General features: G+C 45.6%; 1 protein-coding gene across 5 annotated transcripts in view; it reads left to right on the plus strand.

The window, feature by feature from the left end:
• Nucleotides 1-24,158, plus strand: part of ULK4 (unc-51 like kinase 4) — a 597,001-nt gene that overhangs the window by 281,962 nt on the left and 290,881 nt on the right. For all 5 annotated transcript variants that reach the window (XM_062200117.1, XM_062200120.1, XM_062200121.1 and 2 more), the window contains one exon: nt 395-443. In XM_062200117.1, the coding sequence (XP_062056101.1) occupies nt 395-443 (49 nt within the window). The remainder of the gene's footprint in view (nt 1-394; nt 444-24,158) is intronic.

Here is a 24,158-nt window from a genome sequence, read left to right on the forward strand (position 1 = left end):
CTAATGAGGCATGGATAAAAAATTACAGTGTGGCATGCTTATAATTTAACTGTGCAGTGAGAGTTGGTTACATTATTTCAGCTAGCATTACCTATTTTGATAGTCTTTATAATAATGTGAATTTTAATTAATATTCACATTAAAAAATCAATCTATTTGAGGTTTCACTTGCTACAGATCAATAAGGCTAAGCTAGCAGTCACTTGCGAAGAAGTCTCGTATTTCTTGTGTTTAATAGCTGCAGTTCAGTGTATTAAGGCTGAGTGTTTAATCATACTATCTCCCCGTCACAGCATTTTTGCAATAAAACATGGGGATTGCAGTGCTCCGTATCACGGTAGCAATTTCAATATGAATTATCTAACGCATGCTTACCTTTTTTTTTCCTTAACAGACTTGTGGAAGAAAGCAAACTGATCCCACTCATTTTTGAAGTGATTCTGGTAAGAAAGGGACTGTGCATTTAAAGTCCAAGTGCAATGTTTAAATGTTGAAGGTGTTGATCAAGTTGCCTGAGGAGAGTTGGACATGTCACCCTGCCCCAGCCGAGGCAGGATGGTGTGTTCTGTATCCTCTAACTTCACCACATCGGACGTCAGCCTCCCCATCTGTAAGGAGTGCCGAGCTCTGACCTTGGACAGGGCCACTGTTCGGTGTCCCACCCTCGTCACACAGAGCCTTTGCTTTTTCTATTAAATGCATTTTTTTTTTTTTTTTTGCTAACAGAAAGGACATCCCTTAACAATATGCGACTGTTACACGTTAATCCACAATTTACTTACAAATCATAGTTAACCCGAGGACTAGTTCACCCGAGGTTGACCTGGAAGAGGCGGGCAAAATGACGATGGACGCACTTGATTATGAATTTGCTGGTGTCCCAGGTGAAGTCCTCTGACTTTCTAATCCCTGAGTACCAGATCAGCAGTGTTCTGCTATTGAATAAAATTTTTCATCTATGGTTCCTCCATGTAGACTGTAAAATGGGATGCAGAGCTGGCGTTCTTCAGCTCTGATAAATCCCTCTTGGTGCTAAGTACAGGTACGAGAATTAGGCTGAAAGTTGAGTTAATGCTAAGACAGGTTCTCTTGTACCGGAATGTGTTATCCTTTTTGACCAAGAACTTGACCTGCTTAGCTCACTGACAGCATCCTTTTTGACCAAGAACTTGACCTGCGCAGCTCACTGACAGCACAGAGGACAAATGAGGGGACAGTTCCCCAGTCACACTGGCCTTACCTACCTTGGTCAAAGTGGGACATTAGCTGTAGGAGCCTGGTAACCCTCCCGATTCAACACTTTCCTTAACTGTCTCAAAATACCAATCTACAGATTGTGTGCTCTTCTATATGTATGGTGAGGACTTTATTTTTCATAGGCATAGGTCACCTTTGCCCTTTAAGGAGAGCTCATTGGGTTTTCTGAGTTTCTTAATCCATGTGTGCATTATAACAAAATAGCACGCACCAATCAATTTACGAAGGACAGAACTCTCTCATGGTTCTGGAGGCTGGAAAGTGTAAGATGAGGGTGCAGGTGTTTGCTGTCTGTTGGGGGCTTTTTTGCTGTGCCCTCATGTGGCAGAAAGCAGGACAAGAGCGTGAGCAGCTGCAGAAGCCTCCTGTCTGAGGGCCCTAATTCTGTTACAGGGAAAGGAGCGCTCATGGCCTGATCCCCTCTTACTACCACCACATTGGACACACCCACATTTTCGAGGTCTTGTAAATCTTAGCCCTGGACTTTGGCGTTGGATGGGCGGTGGGGATGGTTAGTACTCCCAAAACGTGTCTGAAATGACGAAATGACAGACCGCTTGCCCACGCTGTGTGGAACGTACAGTGTCACTGGCATGACTGTGTGTAGGTATCCTGAGGCTGCATAGCATGGCCTAGAAGGGCAGAGGCAGGGTCAGCAGCAGGGATAAAGAAATGTGACCAGGAGCTGCGCCGTGAGGAACATCAGGTCGCTCCCACCAGCTGAGGCGCGTGTCCCCGCACCTGCGTTGGATGCGTTTTCCTCCGTGATTGGTTGTGAGGTTGATGGGTTTAGAGGACAGCGGTTCCAGCAGCCTGCTGCTATTGGCCGCATGGTTGGGTACAGGGCAAACATCAAAGCTGTGCAAAGTCAGCCACCCTCGGCGTGCGGATGAAAAGTGACTGCTGTTGAACAAGTTCTGGAGCTGTGAAGGTCAACAGAGCTCCTTTTGTGACTGACAAAAAGTTCTCCCTGTGTCCTTTGCCTCTCATCTCAAGGGCTGCATAGCAAATTCCTTCCTGTAAGGTCAACGGAACCCTTCTATACCTGATTAATCTTTGTACACGAAAAGAAAGTGCTTTGGGGCAGGTGTTGTAGTGCAGCAGGTGTAAGCCACAGCTAGGGATGCCCCCATCCCCCATGGCAGTGCTGGTTCAAGTCCCAGCTACTCCAGACTTACGATCCAGCGTCCTGCTACTGGTCCTGGGATGTAGCAGAAGATGGCCCAATTACTTGGGTTCCTGCCACCCACTTGGGAGATCCCGATGGAGTTCCCAGCTCCTGCCTTTGACCTGGCCTAGCTCTGGCTATTACGGCGATTTGGGAGGTGAATTAGCAGATGGAGGATCTCCCTCCCTCTCTTGGTCCTTCTCTCCCCCCTCCCTCACCTCGTCACTCCGCCTTTCAAGCAGGTCAGTGTTTAAAGGAAAGTGTTCGGTATTTTACAGATGATGCTGAGTGTTCAGTTGATGAACACCAACCTTTCAGCCCTGTCGTCGTGTTGTGGCTGTGCTGCACAGTGACTGCGTAGAGGCTGACCTCTGCTCCCCAGGTCAGGGTCGTCAGCTATTCTGAGCCCCTTCAGCTGATAGGCGGGTCTGGACGATACTTCCTCTGCAGTGTGAATAGCTCCATGCTCAGCTTTCCTCTAGGAAATTATTTTAAAGTAGGCATTATCGCTCTAATCTGAAGAAAAAAAGAATTGGAAGTCACCGGTTCGTGGTGCAGGACTTGGATGTTCTTGAAAAACGTTACTGAATTCTCACTCCATTTTTATCTTTCTTGAGTTGAATAATCTCAACTTTTTTTCTCTGTATAAATACATTTTAAAATCAATGCGATGTCTCTGTAGCAGTTATCCTGTGACTTGTTACCTTGTCCTCTTAGACTTTGTTACCAAGCTAGCCATAATGCAATGTTTTATTGATTCTGTGACGCACATCTTTTTCCCCCAGATTTTCACATTGCTGAAACTGAGATAGGTTTTCCAAATACATGGCATTTTACAGTTGCTCTCAGCCAGGTGACCTGGTTGTTATTGCTTCAACCAATTTATTTCCCTTTTACAAATGACTAAGAGTGATGCATTATCAAAATCTATATCTGCGTAAGTCTCTTTCAATAAAAGGAAATGAAATTTTTAAGTTGAAAGAAGCCGTGTCATGGTTTAATTGGCAGTGGCTTTCTTTCTTAGTGCTTGATAAAATAACAGTGCGTCTTAAGGCGGCAAGACTCCTAGATTCAAGGAAACACAAGTGTGTATTTCAGTTCGGATTGGTTTCTGAGTTCCAGGGCCAGGTAGTGGCTAGCGGATATATGGCACTGTCAGCACGTAATGAGATGATTGTGTGGGATCCTGCAGGCTTGGCTAACTACTTAGCCTTCCAGCTACCCATTAAAAAAAAAAACAAAAAAACAAAAAAAAAAAAAACCTAAACAAAGGAGCTTTTGAGTCACTGAGGTGGTGGGCTGCTGTGACCTCTTTTTTTTTTAAATTCTCAGCCCCAAACTGTTTTCCAGCTTCTGTTTGATGTAGTTGGAGCCTTCCTAAGAGGCTTTGTAACTTCTTTTCTGGAGTTCTTCATCTGTTGTATGTTTCCCAGCAGGTGCATCTCCTCGATGTCGTTCATTAAGAAAGTAAGCTTGTTGCTTGGAAAGGGCAGGGCGTGCCGGCAGCTTCTGTCTTTCTCCTGTAGGCTTGGAGCCAAATAAAGGTGGAGGGAGCAGACTTCTGAATTCATTTGCCTGTTTGTATGAAATAACTGTGCAGAAATCCTCGGAAGAGCAGACATTTCTGGAGTCAGGTGGTAGTCTAAGAACTGCAAGCATGGATTCGAATTGCTTAAAATAAATAACTAATTGAAAGTAACTCTTCGATCGTTTTTAAAAGCAGTCTCCAAGTTGTAACGGCCTACTCAGGAGGCACAGTGCCCCTTCCTGGCTGGCTGGGAATGTGCAGTCCCTTCAGAGTGACACTGCAGGGAGACAGTACTCTGCAAGCACAGTTAGGTGAGAGAGTAGGGGCTTTCCTGGATGGCGGAGTAGAAAGCTGTGGACCCCAGAGGAGAGAAGGATAGACTCTGCTGGCGGGGGAGGTGGGAGGAGCTGGTCTCAGAAGTGATCTTTGAACAAGGTCTTGGGGAGAAAGAGTTGTCTTCCAGCTTGGGGGAGGAGAAAGCTAGGCTGGCCTAGGGAGTAGTGAATACATAAATGAGTCGTAAGTGCGTGGAGCAGAGACTGTGCAGAAGTGGTAGGTAGTGAGGCTAAAGGGTAGCATGGAGCAAACTCCTGCCAGGGCTTTTTCTGTGGTTATTTCATTGTTTGGCTTTGTAGATAATGCATGCTCTTCAAAATCGAAGTTTCCTCGAGTTCAGAAAGCAATCTTCCAGCGCTCGTGTGCTCCGGGAGGTATGTGCAAGGAGGAGGGAGGCCGACCCCCTGGGTTTGGGGCTCAGAAAAATCAGACTCAGAGTCGCAGGCATATAGGGAAACCTTGAGGGTCCGTGCTTCTTCCATCACCGGAGGACCAAAACAGGCTGAAAGCTGGATTCTGGAAGTTTCCATTAACTGTCACGGTCAACCACAGGGCCCGTGGAGAAGGGAGCGTGGAAGACAGAGCCGGTTTGAGAGGTCTAACCTAAGGTCTCGGGAGTGCTGCCACCACGTGCAGGCCAGAGAGCAGCAGAATGTCTTCATCCTGAACTCAAGCTGCAGATTTCCCTGCCATCGGTAACCCCAGCAGTGGGGAAAGCTGGGTAGCTGATGGCTTACAGGAAGTTGCTCTTCTTGGGAACCTGACTTTGCTTCCAGATCAGAGCCTCCCCGCAAGAGCCCTCATTCTCTCTCTCTCTTTTTTAATTTGTCAGATAGATTTAGACAGGGAGAGAGACAGAGAGAAAGGTCTTCCTTCCGTTGGTTCAGCCCCCAAATGGCAGCTACAGCCGGCGCGCTGCGCTGATCCGAAGCCAGGAGCCAGGTGCCTCCTCCTGGTCTCCCATGCGGGTACAGGGGCCCAGGCACTTGGGCCATCCTCCACTGCCCTCCCGGGCCACAGCAGAGAGCTGGACTGGAAGAGGAGCAACCGGGACTAGAACCCGGCGCCCATATGGGATGCTGGCACCGCAGGAGGAGGATTAACCAAGTGAGCCACGGCGCCGGCCCCAAGAGCCCTCATTCTCAGCAGCAGTGTGGACAGCTGCGTTGGGCGGGGAGCATGCATTGCATGAAGCTGGAAGGATTTGTAGGATACAAAGTGTTGAGGGGCCACAGCACTAAGGCATCTCGGATCTGCTTAACATGAATACCATGAGCCATCAGAAGAGTCCTGTGCCTCAACTCAAGAGTGCAGAATTGCCCGGTGCCCAGAAGGGAGCACGTTGTGTCGGCCACTTCCCATAGAGTAGAAGTTGCTTTTAAATGTGCCTTAGAGGCAAATCTGGGTGAGTCGGCCTTTGAACATTGCTATAACTCTAACCGCTCTTCATCTTATTTCAGTGGTTTATGTTTTGGCCTACTTCGATACATCATTTTAATGCCACATAATATAGGCAAACTCTGTTTTATTGGAAAAAATCTTTATTCATGGCAGATTTTCCAATATGTGCCAAAATATTGCTGTCATGATATTTTATGTTTCTGTTCCAAAGCAAACAATTGAAGAGCAATTTCAGTGGCAAATGTTAACAATAAAAATGGGATTAGCAATACACTAGTTTGACAATTATATTGTTTTAACAATTCTTGAGGATAGCAGTTGAAGCGAGCGTTAGTAAATCTTTCACGTTGACTATATCTTTAGAAAAGAGTCTCTTTATGGGCCCTTGGAGCCACAAGGATTTAATCACTGAGACATCAGGGCAGTATAGACTGGCAGCCACATTACATCTAAGGAGTGTTTTCAATCCTTTACATTCATCAGGCTTCTAACATCGTTTTGCTCCACTCTCGTTGTAACTCAACTGATGGGAATTGGATCTTAGAAAACATTAACACAGCGAGTTTCTTACAACTTTAAGAATCTGCCTCCTTGTGTCCAATGTGCTGTTAAGATTCTGCTATGCACATGGGCAGACGTTTCTAAAATAGGAAGCAAGATTTGACTAGCATTTCAAAATACTTGACTTAGGGAGATACTTTCAGATTTATAGAAAGATGACCTGTTGGATGCAGGAGATAACTCTTTCTCAAACCTACGTGTATTCTCAGGGCTTTTGTAGATTGCAGAATGGAGCTGTAAAACACATTCTGGTTGTATGCAGAAATCTCTTCACACAGCACTGTCGGGCGCTGCCATTAGAGTATTACTATGAGTTGTTCTGGGGAACGAAACTGGATTTGCACAGCTTTAACTGTGGTAGCTTGGACCATACATTTATTTTTGCAACATAACTCTCCGGGGCCAGGGTGCAATCTGCTGACACTGGATTGAAGTGAAGTTGCCAATAGTAATTGAACAAATGACGGTAACACCATTGACATTGTAACGTATCATGTTGGCTGAACTAATGGGCTGAACTAAGCAAGATAAAATACCAGTAAACTTGAGCTGTAGCTTAAGTAGTTTCCACATAATCAACCCAGTTGTCTTGAAAGAAGATAGTTTATTAAGATTAAAAACCCACACTGTAAAAAAACAAAAACAAAAAACCTACACTGTAATCATTGGAAAAAAAAAACTGAAGCAGAGCTTAGGGCATCCTTGGCCAAAAGTGGAGCACACAGTGGGAATGTGTTTTGCGCGGCTTCTCACGGGAGTGGAATCTTGAGCTTTATCTTCATTGTTCTTGTTTCTAGTTGTACTGTAAATCCTCATCTTCACTTTGAAGAAGTACTAGTAATTCTTCCTCCTCCCTAAAGGAGGTGGTCTAGTTCAAAGGTTTGGGGGAGAAGTTGGTTAATGAATGGTAGGGTGTTAAGTGGTGTACTTTCCGAGGTTGTAGGTTTTTGTAGTTTTCTTCTTCTTTTTTATTTATTTATTTATTTTTTTGGTGTCTACACTTAATTGATCAAAGAATTGGAAAATGAAATAGTAGGAGAGGCGTTTTTGTTCGGTGTAATATGCTCACAAAAGCCAGTTTGGTTGAATTCTACCCATGGTAGGTGGTACCACTGGACTTCCTTCCTTACTCTAGACCATCTGAGAATGCCCAGTCCATTGGCTGTGGGCCAGCATTGCTTTCAGGCTTGTATTAAAAAAAAATAAAATGTTTGCTATGGTTAGGCATCGCCTGGTCACAGTAATCTAAAAACCATGTATACGTGGAGCTCTTGGATATATGGATCGAAATACAATGACTCACAACAAGTGCAAAGAATTACTGGAAGTGCACAGTACAGAATCAGTGATTGCTCTTAATAGGTATGCACTCAATGCTACTTTTTCTGAAAGACCTTCAGTAACATAGAAGCTCAATAAGTTTATTCATAAACAAAATGAGAATACCTACTTTTCTCACAAAGTAGAAATGTCAGCCAAAAGTTAACAGTTTTGATTAAATAAAGCAGCAAACATCCATTAACATTTGCTTTTGATACTGTCTGCATTGTTTTCTTGGATGAGCAAGAAATAGCAGAATTTATGCATTTAGCCAGGGCTGCAGAGGATTTTCAGGCTGAGCCAGGGAATCTGATGCATTAAATCAGTTTACGGATTTATGGGGAGAAGTAGAACTTTTTAACTAGCTCTAGCAACTGAAATTGCATTTTGGATTTGTTAGAGGTATAAAACCAAATTGGAGACAAACGATGATGTGGAACCAGTGAGGGCTGAGCTGTTCTGTAGGGTTTTAGGTTTATCTCTTTCGGTAACAAATAATAAATACTTTGAAGAATTTTAAACAATACAAAAACGTCAAATAAAACACATGAAGGTCTCATAATTTCATGCCAAAGGGCTTGATTATGTTCTCCTCATTATTCCCCATGTATGTAGTATGTCTGTCTTGTCTTTTGTCAAAAAAGGGACCATGGTAAATATTAAATTTTGTATCTGTCTTTAGATACAGTGTTTTTAGATATCTGACTTTAGATACAAAGACTTCAATGTTTGGGTGCACAGCCATGTATTAGCTGTCCTATTTAAGGACCATACAATATTTCATTGTATTAGCATAATCTATTTAGAAAATCCCAGTAATGGATATTTGAAGCACCTTGTCCAAGCTCTCTGCTAACATGATACACTCTGGATGTAATATCTGTGTCATATCTTTGTCTCATTGTTGTAGTCCCACCCCTGCCTTTGCACACACACACACGGATAAACTCATTATGTATCTTTCAATTCTTGATTAAATTTGTACCTGCATATCTTATTCTTTTTTGCTGCAATTAAAAGTAGGGTTGATTTCTTAATTTCTCTCTTAGATAATTCACTTTTAGTGAATTAAATGCAAGTGGTTTTTAAGATCATGATTTTGTATACAACTTAATTGAATTCATGCATTGTTTAAAAATGTTTGTCACCTGCAAGCAGAGACAGTGTTTGCTTCTGTCTTTCTGATTTTTTTGCTTTTCCTTTTTTTTTTTTTTTTTTTTTTCTTCTTGCCCAGTTGCTCTGGGCAGGACTTGCAGTGATACATCACACACAAGCGGTGAGAGTAGGCATCCTTGTCTTGTTCCTGATCTCAGTGAAACCGCTTTCAGTTTCTTACCTGGCACTTTTAATCCGTATTCTCTTTTCAGTGTGTTGTTCACATTGATTAGCATTTTGTTGAGAGTGTTCTTGCATGCGTTCTGTAGGGGCATTGGCAAGTGATTTTCTGTTCATGCAGTGACCTTCGCTGACACTGGGATGTGGTTAACTGGATGTGTTCGCGCCTCTTCGGATCTTTTGGAAGAGTTTGGGAAGGATTGCCATGAATTCTTCTTCATTGTTGGCTATCATTCACCACTGGGTCGTCAGGTCCTAGGCTTTTTGTTGCTGGGAATTTTTTTTGACAGGCAGAGTTAGAGAGAGAGAGACAGAGAGAAAGGTCTTCCTTTGCCATTGGTTCACCCTCCAATGGCCGCTATGGCTGGCGCTGCGCCGATCTGAAGCCAGGAGCCAGGTGCTTCTCCTGGTCTCCCATGGGGTGCAGGGCCCAAGCACTCGGGCCATCCTCCACTGCACTCCCGGGCTACAGCAGAGAGCTGGCCTGGAAGAGGGGCAACCGGGACAGAATCCGGCACCCCAACCGGGACTAGAACCCGGTGTGCTGGCACCGCAGGTGGAGGATTAGCCAAGTGAGCTGTGGCACTGGCCGGGAATTTTTTTTAATTAATAAATTTCTTTACCTATTGGTGTGCACAAATTATTTGTTTTTCATATTTTAGTCTTGGTAGATTTTACATTTCTAGATATTTATTTTTTACAAGGTTATCCACTTTGTTGATAAGGTTTTTCATTGTAGTCTCTTGTGTTATGTTTGTATTTCTGTGCTATCAGTTATAATTTGCATATTTTAGTTTTTCTCTGTTTTTTTTTCTTAGTCTTTAAAGGCTTTTACATCCTTTTCAAAAATATCAACTCAGTTTTATTGATCTTCCTTATTTTTTCTACTATCTGCTTTATTCTGTTATTTTTTTTTTCTATTTTTGGATCTGTGTTGTTTTCTAGTTCCTTGAGGTGTAAAGTGAGGTTGCTTGACATCTTTTTTTCCAAAAAAAATTTACTTATTCAAGAGGTAGAGAGACAGACAAAGAAGTAAAAAAAAAAAAAAAAAAAGAGAGAGAGAGAGAGAGAGAATAAAGCACGCTCTCTTCTGCTGGTTCATTCCCGAATTTCTGCAGCAGACAGAGTTGGGCCAGTGCCAAAGCCAGCAGCTGCGAACCCAATTCACATCTACACTTGGCGGGTGGGAACCCAATTCCTCAAGGTATCACCGTTGCCTCTTAGGGATGACATTGGCAGGAAGCCGGAGCCTGGAGACAGAGTCGGAATTGAGCCAGGTACTCGGATGTGAGATACAGAAAACCGAAGCTCCAGCCTAGATGGTGGTCGTCTTTTTTCTTCTTCACCATGGGTGTTTACAGCTATAAATTTCCCCCTTAGAACTGCTTTTGCTGCATTCCATACACTTCTGTGTGTTGTATCTGCATGTTCACTAGTCTCATGCTACTTAATATTTTTTCTTTGAAAGGCAGAGAGACAGCGAGAGAGAGAGAGAGAGCGAGAGCAAGCGAGAGAAAGAGCGAGAGCGAGCGAGCGCTTTTGTTCATTGGTTAATCGTTCCCCAAGTGCTGGCAAAACCTGGTCCAGGCCAGGCCACCTCCAGGAGCCTGAAACTCATTGTGGCTCTTCCATGTCAGTGGCTGATACTGAACGACTTGCGCCATCACTTGCTGCCTCCTAAGGTGTGTGTTCGTGGAAAGCTGGAATTGCAAGTAGAGTCCGTACATGGACGCAGGCACGCTGATAGGAGATCTGGACATCTCCAGTGGTGTCTTACTCTCTGTGCCAAATTCCCACACCTTAAGATATTTCTTAAATTTCCCTTTTGAGTCCCCCCGCCCTTGGTTCAGGAGTTTATTGCTTAATTTTCACATATTTGGATTTGTTCAATTTTCATTCTGCTTCTGATTTCTGGTTTTATACCATTGTGATTGGAAAGAATTTGTGATGTGATTTTAATCCTTTTGAAATAAAGACTTGTTTTGTGGACTAATGGATGAGCTAACCTGGAGAATGTTCCATGTATGCCTAAGAGGAATGCGCATTTTCATCTTGTTGGGTGGAATGTTCTATATGTTTTTGCTAGGTACTTTTGATCTGTAGTGTTGTTCAAATGCAGTGTTTCCTAATTGATTTTCTGTCTGGATGATCTATCCCTTGTTGAAAAGTGGGATATTAAAGTCCCTTGCTATTATTCTGTTACAATTTCTTCCTTTATTTGTTTTCTTTTGTTTTGTATTTCTGATCCACTATTGTTAGCGTTCTGTATATCTGCTTTATATATTTAGGTACTATGATGTTGGGTACACAATACTTTTTTTTTTTTAAAGATTTACTTATTTATTTGAAAGGCAAAGTTAGAGACAGAGGCAGAGAGAGAGGGAGAGAGAGAGATATCAATCAATCGATCGATCTTCCTTCCACTGGTTCACTCCCCAAATGGCCACACAGCTGAAGCTGAACCAACCCAAATATAGGAGCCAGGAACTTCCTCCAGGTCTCCCATGCAGGTACAGGGGCTCAAGGACTTGGACCGTATTCTACTGCTTTTCCAGGTGCATTAGCAGGGAGCTAGATTGGAAGGGAAGCAGCCAGGACTCGAACTGATGCCCATATGGGATGCCAGCACTGTAGGTGTTGGCTTTACCTGATACACCACAGTGTTGACTACCATAATACATTTCTTTAATTTAATTTTATTTATTCATTTATTTTTGACAGGCAGAGTTGGAGAGAGACAGAGAGAAAGGTCTTCCTTTTCCTTTGGCTCACCCCCAAATGGCTGCTGTGGCCGGCGTGTTACGGCTGGCACGCTGCACCGATCCGAAGCCAGGAGCCAGGTACTTCCTCCTGGTCTCCTATGTGGGTGCAGGGCCCAAGCACTTGGGCCATCCTCCACTGCCTTCCCGGCCACAGCAGAGAGCTGGACTGGAAGAGGTGCAACTGGGAAAGAATCCGGCGCCCTGACCGGAACTAGAACCGGTGTGCTGGTGCTGCAGGCGGAGGATTAGCCTAGTGAGCCGTGACACCAGCCCCATTATACATTTTTAATTGTTAGATCTTCTTGATGAACAGGCCCCTTTATCATTATATGATGACTTTCTTTGTATCCTGTGACTGTTTTTGACTTAGTCTAATTTGTGTGATTATAAGTACAGATACTCTGCTCTCTTTTGTTTACCATTTGCTTGAAGTATCTTTTTTTCATCTCTTCACTTTAAGTATGTCCTTACACTTACAGTGAGCCCCTTTGAGGCAGCTTATAGATGAAATATATCTTATTTTTAAATCATGCCATCATTGTATGTCATTTGATTAAACCATTTAATACATGTATATTTAAAGTAATTATTGAGAGATAAGGACTTACTATTGCTATTTTCATTGTTTTCTGTTTTTGTAGTTTGTATCTTCCTTGCTTATTTTCTTTCGTGATGTGGTCATTTTCCTTTACTTTGGATTTATTTTGATACCTTTCTCTTTAGCGTTTCTATATTTGCTACAAGCTTTTCCTTTGTGATTATTATGAAGCTGATATAAAATATCAGTGTATTTTAAACTGATATTTCAAACAAAATTTCATGCATATATTTTCCCTCCCCCACATTTTGTTACTCATGTCACAATTTACATGTTTTTGTATGGTGTATCATTACCAAAATGATTATAACTGTGCTTACTTTGAATGCTTTTATCTTTTAACTTTATACCAGAGTTACAAGTAATTTATGAACCACCATACCTAGACTATTGTGAATTTGACAATAACTTTCCCATTTCCAATGATTTTTGTCGCTTTCTTATGTCTTTTTATTTTTTTTTTAACATTGATTGATTTGAAAGGCTCTATTCACTTTACTTGTTGCACTGTTTTTGTTTTTTGGTTCCTCTGAGTATATATTTTCAAAACATATGTCTTTGACTTCAGTGAGACATTGTTCTGCTGTTGAATTTTTCAATTCAAACATTTTTGTCAGCCTAAAAAATGGTGTCTTCTTTATTGCTTCTCACTGTTGTTCCCTTTCACCTTTTTAAAAAAGGATTTACTTATTTATCTGAAGGCCGTAGTTAGAGAGAGAGAGAGGGACACAGAGATAGAGGTCTTCCATCTACTGTTCACTCCCCAAATGGTTGCAGTGGCTGGAGCTGGGCTGGTTTAAAGCCAAGAGCTATGAACTGCTTTTCTTAGTCCACTGTGCGAATCTTTTTTTTTTTTTTCAATAATGTATTCAAACCTTTTATCTTTCATGTAATTATTGTTTGTGTTTAGGAGCTGTGCCATTTAATTTTTCTGGTTTTTGTTCTCTTTTTTTTTCCCCCTGTGGATTATTTGAACAGTTTTTAGAATTCCGTTTTGATTTATCTGAAGTGTCTTTCAGTGTTTCTCTTTATGTGTACATGTTAGTGTGAGTTACAGTCTCAGAGTATCTTCCTTTTAGTAGTTTGAAGTATACAAAGCTTAGCTCCCTTCACAGAAAATTGGTGTAAAAAGTTCAACTCTGGAACTATATGGTTGTGGTTCATTTTTAGGGGGTTCTAGTTCTTTGGCTATTTGGGGAAAAAAAAAAAGTTCAAATGACCTTCTACTGCTTTCCCAGGCCACAGCAGAGAGCTGGATCAGAAGTGGAGCAGCCAGGACTTGAACCGGAACCCATATGGGATGCTGGCACTGCAGGCAGCGGTTTTACCTGCTAAGCCACAGCACCAGCCCCCAAATGACCTTTTATCTTCGTGTGGTTTTAGATTGACAGAGAGGCTGCACAGGACTGCATGGAGTGCCTGTGGGCCCTTGGCTTCATTTCCCCATTGGGAAGTTCTTGCGTTGCTGCGTCGCCCTTGTCACAGCTGAGAACCCAGTACCCTGGCCACCGGGGGTTTTGTTTTTCTTTTCCAGGGCCCGTGTGCATGTAGTCTTCCTGACTCCTTCGTGTCCTCTGGTCTGTGGCACATCCCCAGACTTGGCTCGCTGTTGGTGATTGTGGAAAACACTGGTGTTTTAGAGACTGTCCCTTCATTCTAGTGCATTCTTCTGCTCGCGATGAAACAGATGTTACGGGTTTTAGGGGAGAAAGCAGTGGAGGTGAAGTGCCATTGTCATCATGTGGCATCAAGGGCACAGGCATCACGTGGCCTGCCAGAGACGACGTGCGCCATGCTTGTGTGGCTGAGGGTTTTCAGGATGAGTTGATGTAACCCCAGCCTCACCCACTTCCATTCTTCACTCTTGGGAAGCAAGTCCCTCAGCATTGTGCACTCAATAGATGAGACCTGAACTACTCGTCTGGGAGGGCAGAGGACATACTTCCATTATGTGCAGTTTTAGTTTCTGTACAGATGTGTTGTTTCTCTCTGATACATTTATCAGCAAGCTATAAATTCTTTCCTAGTTATTGTCTCTTATGGTTTTCTCCATTTTTATTTTTGTAAATTTGAATGTTTTTCTAGAGTATCATCCATTTCTTTCTTTATGGGAGCAGCATTGCATGAATATTTATTTTCATATGTGTTGTTATTGAGCCTGTCTCTTCCTGATTTGCTGTATTGGTGACTTTGCCCATTTTGTCTGTGTTAAAATAACTGGTATTTTATTCAGTTTAATGAATTTTCTCTCCCCAAAGACAACCTCTTAGATTTTCAGCAGTGCTACTGATTTCATTCTACTATATTCATGACACAGTGCTACTCATTCCTTTCTCTTTTTTTCATTATGGTTATTTCATTGTTTTCTTGCTCTCATTATTCAAGTGCTTATTTCTGTATCAATTTTTCCTTGTGCGGAATCATAACCATCTTGTTTTGTTTTCACAACCACAGCTACCTCTGTTTTTAGCAAATGTGTCAGGAGGGGAGTGTTGTATGGGGGTGCTGTCATGTGGGGATGTTGTCATGAGGTAGGTGTTGGGTATCCTGTGGGGATGTTGTCACGTGGGGGTGCTGTCACATGGGGGCACTGTCCCAGGGGGTGTTGTCACATGCTGTCACATCAGAGTGTCACCACAGGAGAGGGTTGTCCTGTGGGAGCCCTGGGAGTGACTTGTGATGATCATGGTTGCTCAGTCTGGTCTGCTGGGGTCAGAGAGGAGAATGAAGCCCAGGTGTCGGCCTCAGGGAGCTCGCGGTTAACTGTGGAGGCAGAAGTGTGCTAATGGTTTTGATGCCATCCGGTGGAAGTTATGGCAGACACACACCGGGGTCCCCAGGAGGAGGGGACACCTAGCTGAAGGTGCAGCGTTTGCAGTTGGCAGGACGGACAGTGTGGTTCGCAAACTCCAGTGTGCTTGTGTTTGCTTTCCCAGAGGGCAGCTGGGCCTCTCCTTCGTCTGCTGGGAGAACGCTGCCTTCCGGTCAGCACTCCCTCTCAGTGGTTCCTCCTGAACCACTCACCGGCAAGTGTCTCAGCCCAGAGATCGCCGAGTCTCAGCCGGCTGTGTCTGATGCCTGCGGCGCAGCTGTGCCGAGCTCCCCACGCCTCTTGAGAGCACTTAGCGCAGTCCCAGGCTTTGTGTGCATTTCACGCGATCCGCTGAGCGAAGTCCCCCACCAGATCCCTGACTTGGTGCAGTAGGAGCTGGGTCCCATTTGGTCCCTGCACTTTGTTCACTGGCAGTGAATAGCTACACGGGTGCGTGAGTGTGTGGCACGCAGCAGTGGTCCACGCCACGAGCGTGGACTTCACCCCGCAGCCTGGTCTTGGAAGAGTGTTAAGCAAGGGTTTGACCATGAGATAGACATTTGGGGACATCTGCTGAGAATCACTCGTGTCGGGGACACGCTCTGAAACATGGGGAGAAAGCAGTGTTAGGCGATAATTCCGAATTCTTGTAGCTAATCACTGGTAGCTCTAGTTCCGTCACCTTCCTGTTTCGGAAATGTCTTTTCTGGGCAGTCTGTGACTCCGTTTGCACAGATTGTCCCGTGTGATTGGGTTAGGAATGGTTTCCCAAGTATCCACCTGTGACAGGCAGGGTACACCCCATCTTCCTTGGCATCCACACCCAGATCCCAGTGCTTGAAGCCTGTCAATGTGCTGTTAACGTGCAAGTGGGAATTAAAGTTGCCAATCAGCCGACCTTTAGCTACAGGAGCTTATGGTATCCTGGATGGTCCCCTGGCCCCAGTGTGAACACAAGTGTGTTTTAAGTGTGGGCAGGGTGATGTGAGGTGATGTGAGGCAGACTCACTTGGCTGTTGCTCGCTTTGGCATTGGAAGGGGGCTGCAGGGCAAGGAACGCAGCAGCCTGAAGGAGCGGGAGAAGACGATAAAACGGATTCTCCCCCCGGAGCCTCCAGAAGCCTGCTGGGACCTGGCTTTTAGCACAGGGAGACCTGTCTCGGGCCTCTGACCTCCAGTGCTCGGAGAGACAACACTGGTGGTGGTTTAAGCTGTGAGAGTTTGTAGGAATGTGGTACAGCAGTAATAGGATACGAACATAACGCCTCATGCGTTTTCCATAGTACACCTGCCACCGTATGAATGGGAATGAGAAACAACACGAAGCAGTTCTGTAGAGGCAGCAACTGAGGTCCAGCGTGAAATCTGCTCGGGTCTTTCTGTGTATGCCTGTTCTGTGGACCACAAAAATATCTGTAGTTCCTGGGAGAGATTTGTTCAGATTTGCATTGCCTGATTACTGGTCTAAACTGATTAAAGCAGAACATTTTTTTTTTTAACTTTTTTTTTTATGGAAAATTATTTGATGTTACATAAGCCAAGAAATATTTTAAAGGGAATTCATTGGTAAGGTCAGAATGTTTTGTAAGAATTGGGGCGTCTCTATAAGTATTTTTTATATTTTATTTTATTTTTTTGCCTATAGATTTTTTTTTTATTTAGTGAATATAAATTTCCAAAGTACAGCTCATGGATTACAAAGGCTTCCCCCCTCCACAACTTCCCCCCCACCCACAACCCTCCCCCCTCCCACTCGCTCTCCCTTTCCATTCCCATCAAGATTCATTTTCAATTCTCTTTATATATAGAAAATTGGTGTAGTATATATATAGATTTCAACAGTTTGTCCTCCCAGAGCAACACAAAGTGAAAAAATACTGTTGGAGTACTAGTTATAGCATTAAATAACAGTATACATCACATTAATGACCGAGATTCTGCAAGATATTTTTTTTTTAAAAAAAGATTGATTATTTTTCTATGTAATTTCCAATTTAACACCAAGGGTTTTTTTTTTTTCATTTTCAATTATCTTTATATACAGAAGATTGCTTCAGTATGTACTAAGCAAAGATTTCATCAGTTTGCACCCACACATAATCACAAAGTGTAAAAATATTGTTTCAGTACTAGCTATATCATTACTTCACCTTTGACAACCTATTAAGGACAGGTCCCACATGGGACACAAGTACACAGTGACTCCTGATGTTGATTTAACAATTTAACACTCTTGTTTATGGCATCAGTAATCTCCCTAGGCTCTAGCCATGAGTTGCCGAGGCTATGGAAGCCTTTAGGGTTCGCCGACTTCGATCCTATTCCTACAAGGCCATAGTCAAAGTGGAAGTTCTCTCCTCCCTTCAGAGAAAGTTACCTCCTACTTTGATGGCCCCGTTCTTTCCACTGGGATCACACTCGCTGAGATCCTTCATTTAGGTCTTCTTCTTTTTCTTCATCTTTTTTTTTTTTCCCCCAGCGTGTCTTGGCTTTCCATGCCTAAAATATTCTCATAGGCTCTTCAGCCAGATCCAATTGCCTTAAGGGCTGATTCTGAGGCCAGAGTGCTATTTAGGACATCTGTCATTCTATGAGTCTGCTGTGTATCCTGCTTCCCATGTTGGATCCTTCTCTCCCTTTTTTTTTTTTTTTATCAGTTAGTATTAGCAGGCATTAACCTTGTTTGTGTGATTCCTTTGACTCTTAGGCCTATCAGTGTGATCAGTTGTGAACTGAAATTGATCACCTGGGCTGGTGAGATGGCATTGGTACATGCCACCTTGATGGGATTGTATCAGAATCCCCTGGAACTTTTCTAACTTCATCATTTGGGGCAAATCCAATTGAGCATGTCCCCTATTATACATCTCCTCCCTCTCCTTTTCTCATTCTTATATTTAATCGGGATCACTTTTCAGTTAAGATTTAGACACCTCAGAATAATTGTGTGTTAATTACAAAGTTTTTTTTAAATTTTTATTTTATTTATTTTTTTGACAGGCAGAGTGGACAGTAGAGAGAGAGAGACAGAGAGAAAGGTCTTCCTTTTGCCGTTGGTTCACCCTCCAATGGCCGCCGCGGCTGGCGCGCTGCGGCCGGCGCACCGCACTGATCCGATGGCAGGAGCCAGGTGCTTCTCCTGGTCTCCCATGCGGGTGCAGGACCCAAGCACTTGGGCCATCCTCCACTGCACTCCCTGGCCACAGCAGAGAGCTGGCCTGGAAGAGGGGCAACTGGGACAGGATCCGGCGCCTCAACCGGGACTAGAACCCAGTGTGCCGGCGCCGCAAGGCGGAGGATTAGCCTAGTGAGCCGCGGCGCCGGCCAATTACAAAGTTTACAAAAAAAAAAAATACTAAAATGGATAAAGTGTTACATTGTACATCAACCGTCAGCACCATAGCTGATCAAGTCACTATTTCTCATAGTGTCCATTACACTTCCACAGGTTACCCTTTGGTGCCGATCAGGGAAAACAAATGATACTTGTTTCTTTGGGACTGGCTTAATTCACTTAGCATGATGCTTTCCAGATTGCTCCATTTTGTTGCAAATGACTGGGTTTCATTGTTTTTGACTGCTGTATAGTATTCCATAGAGTACATGTCCCATAGTTTCTTTATCCAGTCTACTGTTGATGGGCATTTGGGTTGGTTCCAGGTCTTAGCTATTGTGAATTGAGCTGCAATAAACATTAATGTGCAGATGGCTTTTTTGTTTGCCAATTTAATTTCCTTTGGGTAAATTCCAAGGAGTGGGATGGCTGGTTTTTTTTTTTAACTTCTAATACTGCCCCCTTTCTGATTCACGTGAAAATAATTCCTCCTGCTGTGCCACAAAACTGTGCCACTTCCTAAGTTTTGTTGTAAAAATGATTCATTTTGCTTCCCATACCAGCTTTTCTTGTGAACTATGTTACTCATATGCTCTGGGAGCTTGCTCACATACGTCTCTCTCTGCCCGCTCTCTTGAGATGCTCTGTATCCACGGAAGCACTAGATTTTTATTTTATTTGGCTAGAAGATGCTTTATAGATTTTCCATAGCTCCGGTTGAGCTATTTTTAAAGAATTAATATTTTAGAGGGTTGAGTGTGCAAAAGTATACCATGTTGTGAGCCTGTTTAGTTAGCTGGCGGGACATGGCAGGCTGAAGCAAGGTCAAGTGTTTGCAGCCCTGTCTCGGGAAGCTGCTGGGGAGGAGGAGAAGGACGAGGGAGGACCTGGTCAGGTGGCCCCAGGACGTCTCTGCTCTGGTGAGTTTTGCAAGCTGGACATTCTTGTTCTGTGTGGTAGGTACACTCATCCCTACGCTGTCTTAGAGCTCTTAAGGTTTATGAGCTTGAGCCTTTAACAAAGTCAGGGACTGATGGTAAAGACAGGTGAGCTTGGAGATGAGGTTTATCCCCCAGAAAGCTGTTATTTCTACAGTTCAGGAAAATGCATGTCAAATGGATTCAGCGTGCTTGCTGTATTCAGGAGCCGTGTTTTTTCACTCTTCTCCATGTGGTCTGTTTGCACTGTAGACCGTACCTCTGAGCTTCTCTGCCATGCAGAGCAGCTCCCCTCCCGAGAAGTCTCTAGGTTTGTGTGTTGGAAGGCATATCCTTTTTCATCTCTCTCTCTCTTCTTTTTTTTTTTGACAGGCAGAGTGGATAGTGAGAGAGAGAGAGAGAGACAGAGAGAAAGGTCTTCCTTTTTGCCGTTGGTTCATCCTCCAGTGGCCGCTGCGGCCGGCACATTGTGCTGATCCGAAGGCAGGAGCCAGGTGCTTCTCCTGGTCTCCCATGCGGGTGCAGGGCCCAAGGACTTGGGCCATCCTCCACTGCCTTCCCAGGCCATAGCAGAGAGCTGGCCTGGAAGAGGGGCAACCGGGATAGACTCCGGCGCCCCAAATGGGACTAGAACCCGGTGTGCCGGCGCCGCAAGGTGGAGGATTAGCCTGTTAAGGCACGGCGCCAGCCCCTTTTTCATAAAAATTGTCCAGGAGTAAGCCAGTTTCCTTGGAACAGTGATCAGAGAGGAGCCATTGAAGGAGGCAGTGAACCTAGGTGCTCCTACACAGAATTCTTTATTATTATTATCATTATCATCATCATCAGGCTAGGGGCTTGATTCTGCAGGTGGCCTGTCTTTGTAAATATCCAACCTGCCATATAGCACTGGGGAAGGGAAATTAAGTTTCGGATTTTCCATAAGAAGTTAAGAGATCCAATCTGCTGTGCCCTGACCCGTGTGAGGCCCTGCTTGTCTGAAGCCTAAAGGAAAAACGAAGCAAACACTCACGTGTCTCCCTTGGTTCATACAGAGAAAGAAAATTCCTTGAACCCTCATTGGATTTCCAGAGATTGGTTCAGGAAGACCTAGCTTCAAGAGTTAGCTTCAGGCTGGTGCCGTGGCTTACTTGGCTAATCCTCCGCCTGAGGCGCCGGCACCCCAGGTTCTAGTCCTGGTTGCTCCTCTTCCAGTCCAGCTCTCTGCTGCGGCCTGGGAAGGCAGTGGAGGATGGCCCAGGTGCCTGGGTCCCTGCACTCGCATGGGAGACCGGGAGGAAGCACCCGGATCCTGGCTTCAGATCGGCGCAGCGCCAACCATAGCAGCCATTAGGGAAGTGAACCAACGGAAGGAAGACCTTTCTCTCTCTTTCTCATTGTCTATAACTCTCTCTCTCTCTCACTGTCTAACTCTGCCTGTCCTCAAAGAAATTGTCTGTGGTTGGGACACAGGCACATCCCTTGAGACTTTTCCATTATGCTCCACCACAGGCTGGGGAGACCATGGTCAGCCCTGGGTAGGACTGCTCATGCCAGTCAGTCTCGGTGTGAATCCAGGGGGCCTTGCGGTGGCTGCTTTACCCATGACTCCTGAGTTAGGCTGCGGGAGGAGTAGCCTCGTCTCAACCCTGGCTGCCAACCCAGGGGAGTGGCGACAGCAAGGCAGAGGGTGGAGGTGAGCAGTGCCCACTGCACGGGACGCTGTCCCACATGAAGACCTGGCTTAGCCCCAGGCATTGGTCGTGCTGTGAATACCCCTGTCCTCACTCTGGGCGGCTTCAGTGTCTATGTGGATGACCCGTCCAGCGTGCTGGCCACTCAGCGCCTTAGCTGTTCGGCTTGCACGTGCTCATTCTGTGGATGTGCTCCTGACCTTGGGGCCATCACAGCTGAGCTCCCTTTGCAGTCTTGACTCAGAGCCTCGCATCCGCAGGCCAGCACCATCTAGCCTTCCAGCTCCTCCAGGGAAATTGTCAGAGAACCCCGGAGATGTCCCGACCGTTGACCCAGCCACGCGCGTCATCCTATGACCTCCTTGTGTGTTCTCTGCCCTTTCTCAGTTTAGATTCCCTGATTGGCCTATCCTATGTTCTGGAAAATTCCCAAAATCCCCTGCCCCCTTCCATGAACTTGACTCATCTCTCACAGACACAGCTCCCTAACTCTCCTCCTATGCTCATATTCTCCATTCCTCACCAGCATCTGCTAAATTAAAGTCTCCTGGGGGGGAAATGCATCACTGTATCACCTGAGTTCTCTTGAAATAGCTCTGACTGTATCTCAGCTGGGAGCCCAGGCTGCTCCTGTGTTTGGTCGCCACTCTGGGAAACGATCACCCTCAATGCAAGCTGCCTCCGGCTTCACTAAGAAATCCCCTCATCCCCCCAACACCGCGTCCACAGCCTACTGGCAAGTGTCCTTCCTCCCTTCTCCCTGTCCCCGTAAGATGACTGGAACATTCCTGCTTTGGTCCGAGGCACACGGAGTCATCTCCTGGTGCTCTTCGCCATTGTCAGGTCTTTCCTTGGGTTATCTCCTCTTGCTGTCTCTAGATCCTGTAAGGGCACACGAGGCACCTGCTACACCCCGCATTTATCCACAGCCATTGCTTCATTGTCTCTGGTGGTCCTCAAAGCTTAGTTTCTTGAAAGCATTGTCTTTGTTGCTGTCTTTCCTCTGCCTGATTGCGATTCCTCAGCTATTCCGTAGGTTTCTGGTCCCCTCCAGTGCTGGGGCTGCACTGAGCAGTGTCACCAGAGACTGTCCCAGAGTCGCCTGTCGTTCTCCCTTGACCTGAAGACAATCCTTAATCACATCAACCAGCTTCCTGGTTGAGACATTGTTCTGTGTTGGCCTCCATGGCACCATCCTACCCTGTTTTCTCCCCACTTTCCCAGGACTGCTCACTTCCTGGTCCTCCTTGGTGACTCCCTAAGCTGCACTTGACCTCGAAAGTTCAGAGGATCTCAGAGCTCTGTCTCGGGACCCATTCTCTTTTTTTACCTACACAGTTTGCCATGAGGAAATCCTCTCCTGCCTTCAGCTTTGAACACTCTCCTGTTAGTAATTCTCCATTAGCCTGCCTTGCCAGGATTTACTGAGTGCCTTTATACCCTGCCTGTGCCCCCAAAGAGCTGACCCACCTGCTATGTCACCTGGTCTCCTTAGCCTTGTGGCTTCCAGGTGGGTGCTCCCAGACCCTGATGCTGGCAGAGAAGAGAGAGGTGAGAGCATTTCCTCCCCTCCTTACCTCCCTGCCTGGGGACAGCTTTGACATTGGCCAACCTGCAACTTTGTATCCACCATTCTGACCCACGGCCCTCTCTTCCCTGGCTGCAGCTCTTCCCAGATGTCGGCAACATCTGCCCTTCTCCCCATCACCGCAGGCCTGAGTGGTGGTTGCTGGTCCCTGGGCTCCTGCACATCTGTAAGGAGTCTCCTCATTAAATGAGTTTCCGTTCCATCCTTCTGAGGGTGCTGGCTGACCCAGCAGATCGGTGTGCTGTCTGTAATGAACAAACCATCGCAGGCTAGCATGGAAACACCTCGGGCTTCTCCCAGCCAGAGAGAGCTCTTTGGATTTTGTGTCCGTTGTCCTTTCTCACACCCAAACTGCTGCTCCCTGAGCATCGCTGTGTCCTGGTGAAGTACACCTCTCCTCACCCACGTCCTACAGGCTGGGGCCGACCCGCCTTCTCCTGGACATACTGAGTTTGCCTCCTTTCTTTCTTCTCCATCGTCAGCGGTGCAGCCCATGCCTCTACCGCTTCTCACGGAGGCCTGACCTGTCTCCACGCTTCTACCGTTACCTCCCCTCCCATCTGGGTTCCAGGGAGCAGCCAGATTGGACCTTCTCAAAAATGAAGATGACACATGCGGGCCGGCGCCGTGGCTCAATAGGCTAATCCTCCGCCTTGCGGTGCCGGCACACCGGGTTCTAATCCCAGTCGGGGTACCAGATTCTGTCCCAGTCGCCCCTCTTCCAGGCCAGCTCTCTGCTGTGGCCTGGGAGTGCAGTGGAGGATGGCCCAAGTGCTTGGGTCCTGCACCCCATGGGAGACCAGGAGAAGCACCTGGCTCCTGCCTTCAGATCAGCACGGTGTGCCGGCCGCAGAGCGCCAGCCACAGTGGCCATTGGAAGGTGAACCAACGGCAAAGGAAGACCTTTCTCTCTGTCTCTCTCTCTCACTGTCCACTGTGCCTGTCAAAAATAAAAAAAGAAAAAAGAAAATGACACATCCCTCTCCATCTTATGTCTGCCATGTCTTAAAACCCAAATGAGAAGGCACACGTCCTCTGCCCCCTGCGTCCTTCTACCCCATTTCATGCCATCGGCCCCTGCGTCTGTGTTCTTCAGCCACGTGGCCGTTTTGTGTCTCCAGGCTCCTCGAGCTGGTTCCCACGTTGGATCTTCGGGCACAGTTCCTTCTGCCTAGAGTCGGCTTCCCCCCCGGTGTGAGTGGTCCCTCTTGACATTTTAGTTCTGGGCTAGAGCTTACATCCTCTGAAAAGCCTCTCCAGCTAACGTTCTCACTTCGTTACTGTCTCTCAGATCACCCAGTTTCAATTTCTGGGGCCCCTTAGCCCTTTCTGGTGTCTTATCTGCTTTTCGGCTTTCTTGCTTTCTCTTTCTCATTAAGATTTCAGCTCCTCCGTGAGCACAGCGCATTCCGTGTCCTGTGTGTGTTCAGAGCTGTAACCCCCGCTCCCGGCACCCTGAGTGCTACATCACGAGTGCTGATTGAGTACTTTTTGGATGAATTGAATGAATGAACTCTTGTGACATCTTCTTTTCAAATGTTTTTCCT

Source organism: Lepus europaeus, chromosome 9 (genome assembly GCF_033115175.1).
Source record: "Lepus europaeus isolate LE1 chromosome 9, mLepTim1.pri, whole genome shotgun sequence".
NCBI classification, from domain to species: Eukaryota; Metazoa; Chordata; class Mammalia; order Lagomorpha; family Leporidae; genus Lepus; species Lepus europaeus.